Source organism: Octopus bimaculoides, chromosome 1, assembly GCF_001194135.2.
Source record: "Octopus bimaculoides isolate UCB-OBI-ISO-001 chromosome 1, ASM119413v2, whole genome shotgun sequence".
NCBI classification, from domain to species: domain Eukaryota; kingdom Metazoa; phylum Mollusca; class Cephalopoda; order Octopoda; family Octopodidae; genus Octopus; species Octopus bimaculoides.
The window spans coordinates 40,567,513-40,570,967 of NC_068981.1; the positions used below are offsets into that span (position 1 = coordinate 40,567,513).

The following is a 3,455-nucleotide window of genomic DNA, read 5'->3' on the forward strand; positions in this document are numbered from 1 at the left end:
TCTCTCTCTCTCTCTCTCTCTCTCTCTCTCTCTCGTTTTGTAGATATTATTTCTCTTTTTCTTTCTAGTTTTGTAGTAACCAGCCACTTTTTCTGGCTTTGTGAACAGCTATCACTCCCTATATAACTTTTTCAGCAACTCTCTCTCTCTCTCTCTCACTCTCTCTCTCTCTCTCTCTATCTATCTATCTCTATCTCTCTCTCTCTCTTTCTCTTTTCCTCTCTCTTTCTCTTTTCCTCTCTCTTTTAGGCTTTGTAGGTGGTTGTATCTCTTTATTGTTATCTCTCTCTTTCTCTCTCTCTCTCTCTGTCTCTGTCTCTCTATCTATCTATCTATCTATACTTGAAATTTTGCAGATAGCTCTGCATTTCCCTGTCTTTTGCTCAACATATTTCTTTTTCTTTCCCTCACCCTCTCTCTCATTGTTGACAGCTGTTTAATTAACAATATTTCCTAAGGCTGAACTGTTTTAGCTAATTTATCTAATTATATACATATATATATATTTTTGTTAATATTTTGTGACTGAAATCCATTTTGCTTTTAAATTAAATTAAATATTATCTTTTCTTTTTTTTATTTCCCCTTTTACACTCAATAATCTAGGAGCTCCTCGTGTCCTGCAAGCAATTGCAAAGGATAGTGTCATACCTCTTTTAGATATCTTCAGTGTGACCACAAAGAAAGGAGAGCCGTTTCGAGCATTGCTGTTGACAGCTGCAATATCTGAAATTGGAATTATTATTGCCAGTCTTGACTATGTGGCACCCATCATTACAATGTAAGTAAGCTTTCAAATCAGCAAAAATGCCAATTTCTAACATTGGCACAAATAACTTTTCTTTTCATTTTTTTTTTCTTAGGGTAGAGAGTGAAAGTATAGTTAATTACTTTCTATCTTTCAGATCAAATACATTACCTTTGTTCCAAATAATTTTGAATTTAGCAAAATAACTTTGTCTTTTTTGGAACATAATTTAGAATGAAATTTTAATAATAGACTGTAATTTAGCTTAGTTTAAAACAGGAAACTTGTAACCTAGATTCAGGGCAGTCTCTGGCTGTTGGTATTAAAAGGGGCAGATCAAATCTATTTCTTTCTGTTGCTTTATTTTATTGACCATTGGAAACTCCATCCAGTAAACAAAGTTGATCTTTGTTGTAAGTAAATACAAGATAATGATACTGTCCAAGGTTCATTCGTTCACACCCTTATAAAGCCTAGCCAGGCTCATGGGCCCGGTTTCCTGGTTTCTATGGCGTATGTGTTCCCCCCAGCTGTACGGGATGCCAGTCCATCGCAGCGTTACTCAAGAAACAGGAAGAAAGACTGAGAGAAAGTTGGGACGAAAGAGTACAACATGGGTTGCCACCACCCCCTGCCGGAGCCTCATAGAGCTTTAGGTGTTTTCACTCAATAAACACTCACAACACCCAGTCTGGGAATTGAAACCGCGATCCTCCGACCACGAGTTTGCTGCTCTAACCACTGGGCCATTGCACCTCCACACTGTCCAAGGAATAAATTGTTTTGCATTACATTTCTCTTCTACTAATTAAAATGTAGTTCTATTCAAATTAAAATAAAATTCTTGATCATTTCTGAAAGTTTGTTTTATAAATTTGTTAAATTAATCAAAACAAGATTTGTTTGGCTGTTTTCAGTATGTTTTTATATTTTTTTTCTACAAGGTTCTTTTTGCTATGTTATGGATTTGTTAACATGGCCTGTGCCCTTCAAACCTTGCTACGGACACCAAACTGGCGACCACGTTTTAGATTTTATCATTGGTAAGTTTTTAACATTCGTTTTTTCAATCTCCAAGAGAATAGTCTTTCTTAGATAATCATATTAAACAATTAACACATTTGTTATGTATAATGCTATGAAGCATAGTAACTAAGAGCTTAAGGTATTGAACTCATAATTACATTGTTATATGCTTTTGAGTTGAACATTTTTATATTATTATAGTATTCTTAAACAAATTACATTGTATTGTTTATTCACCTTCCTGATGACAAAAAATCTCTCATCTACTTGATGTGTAAGCGGTTGTCATTGGATGAATGTCTAGGGATATTGAATGATAAGCTACAGCCATCACTTGCAATCAAAGATGACATTTTTACTAATGGTTTAGATGTCCATGTAGTTGCAAGTGGATACAAACACCTTCTCAACCCTCCAACACTTCACCCCAACAGAACATCTTAGACAGTGGTTTTCAACTAGTTTTTGCATAAAAAGGAATCCCTTGATTCCTATTTTACTCAGATGAACCCTCACAACCATTGAATGTTTATACTGTTGTGATTAAATATTATCAGGAATTGCATAAAAAAATGGTTATTTTGTGTATTAAAGAAATACAACCAATTCACTGCACATACCTTTTAACAGCAAAATCTTATATGGACCCTGGTTGAGAAACCAATGATCTAGGATGTGACAGCTGGAGGGAGAGAGGGCTATTTGAGCACTAGGCAGGGTGTTGGGTTAGTTCTCTATTTATCAGCCCCTAAATGATGAAAGGCAAATCTTACATCAGCAAAAATTATGCAAATATACAAATATATAAAAATTTGCTCTCTTCATGATTGTGCAAATATATGGAATATTAATAGTTAAAGGCTGAAATATTCAAATAAAATTGCATTAGCCTAATTTATTGTGATACTGATGGCTAAATCAACAGAGCTCTAATGTGTATGACAACCAGAAAAGTGGAAGTTGATTTATTCATATCTTATTAACAAGGCATATAACTCTGAATGGCTAATTTCATCTAACTGTAGTAAGTTCAGCTTAACTGGTGTGTTTGAAAATTACAAAATGCTTCATTATACACCAAATTGTTTTACATTTATCAATTATCTGCACTGCCTGTGTTATATACAATTAAAATAGGAACATTGCCTCAGTGCAATTTAGATATGTTACAAGTCTTTCAAATAGAATGGCTTCTTGAAATACTTGGTATATTGCAGACTAATTACCTGCAACATAAAAAAATATTCTAGTCTTTCAGGTGTGTGTCTCATGTATAGCTAAATACATAAAAATGAAAAAAAAACCAACTAAAACTTGAATAATTTCTTCAATGCAGGACAGCATTATGCGATGAATGTGCCATAATTGCAACAAACAAAAAATACATTGAGAAAAAAATTAACAGAGATTTTAATTTATTTATTTTAAAATTCCTTTTTTTACATATTTGTTTTTATTTGGAAAAGATATGATGACCTTATTTATACTGAACAATAATTGGCAAATTATAAATGATTTCTTCTCTTTCCAGGACTCTTTCTTTACTTGGGCTTGGTCTTTGTATATCTCTTATGTTCATATCAAGCTGGTATTATGCTTTGGCAGCCCTTTTCCTTGCATTATGTATTTACAAATACATTGAATATAAAGGGTAAGATTTTTCTGTTTACTTTTCTAATAA

The 3,455-nt window shown here is 33.2% G+C and overlaps 1 protein-coding gene across 3 annotated transcripts in view; it reads left to right on the forward strand.

The window, feature by feature from the left end:
• The window catches only part of LOC106871151 (solute carrier family 12 member 4), a 187,968-nt gene that overhangs the window by 149,022 nt on the left and 35,491 nt on the right, over positions 1 to 3,455 (forward strand). For all 3 annotated transcript variants that reach the window (XM_052966163.1, XM_052966165.1, XM_052966173.1), the window contains 3 exons: positions 607 to 781; positions 1,693 to 1,791; positions 3,306 to 3,425. In XM_052966163.1, coding sequence (XP_052822123.1) covers positions 607 to 781; positions 1,693 to 1,791; positions 3,306 to 3,425 — 394 coding nt within the window. The remainder of the gene's footprint in view (positions 1 to 606; positions 782 to 1,692; positions 1,792 to 3,305; positions 3,426 to 3,455) is intronic.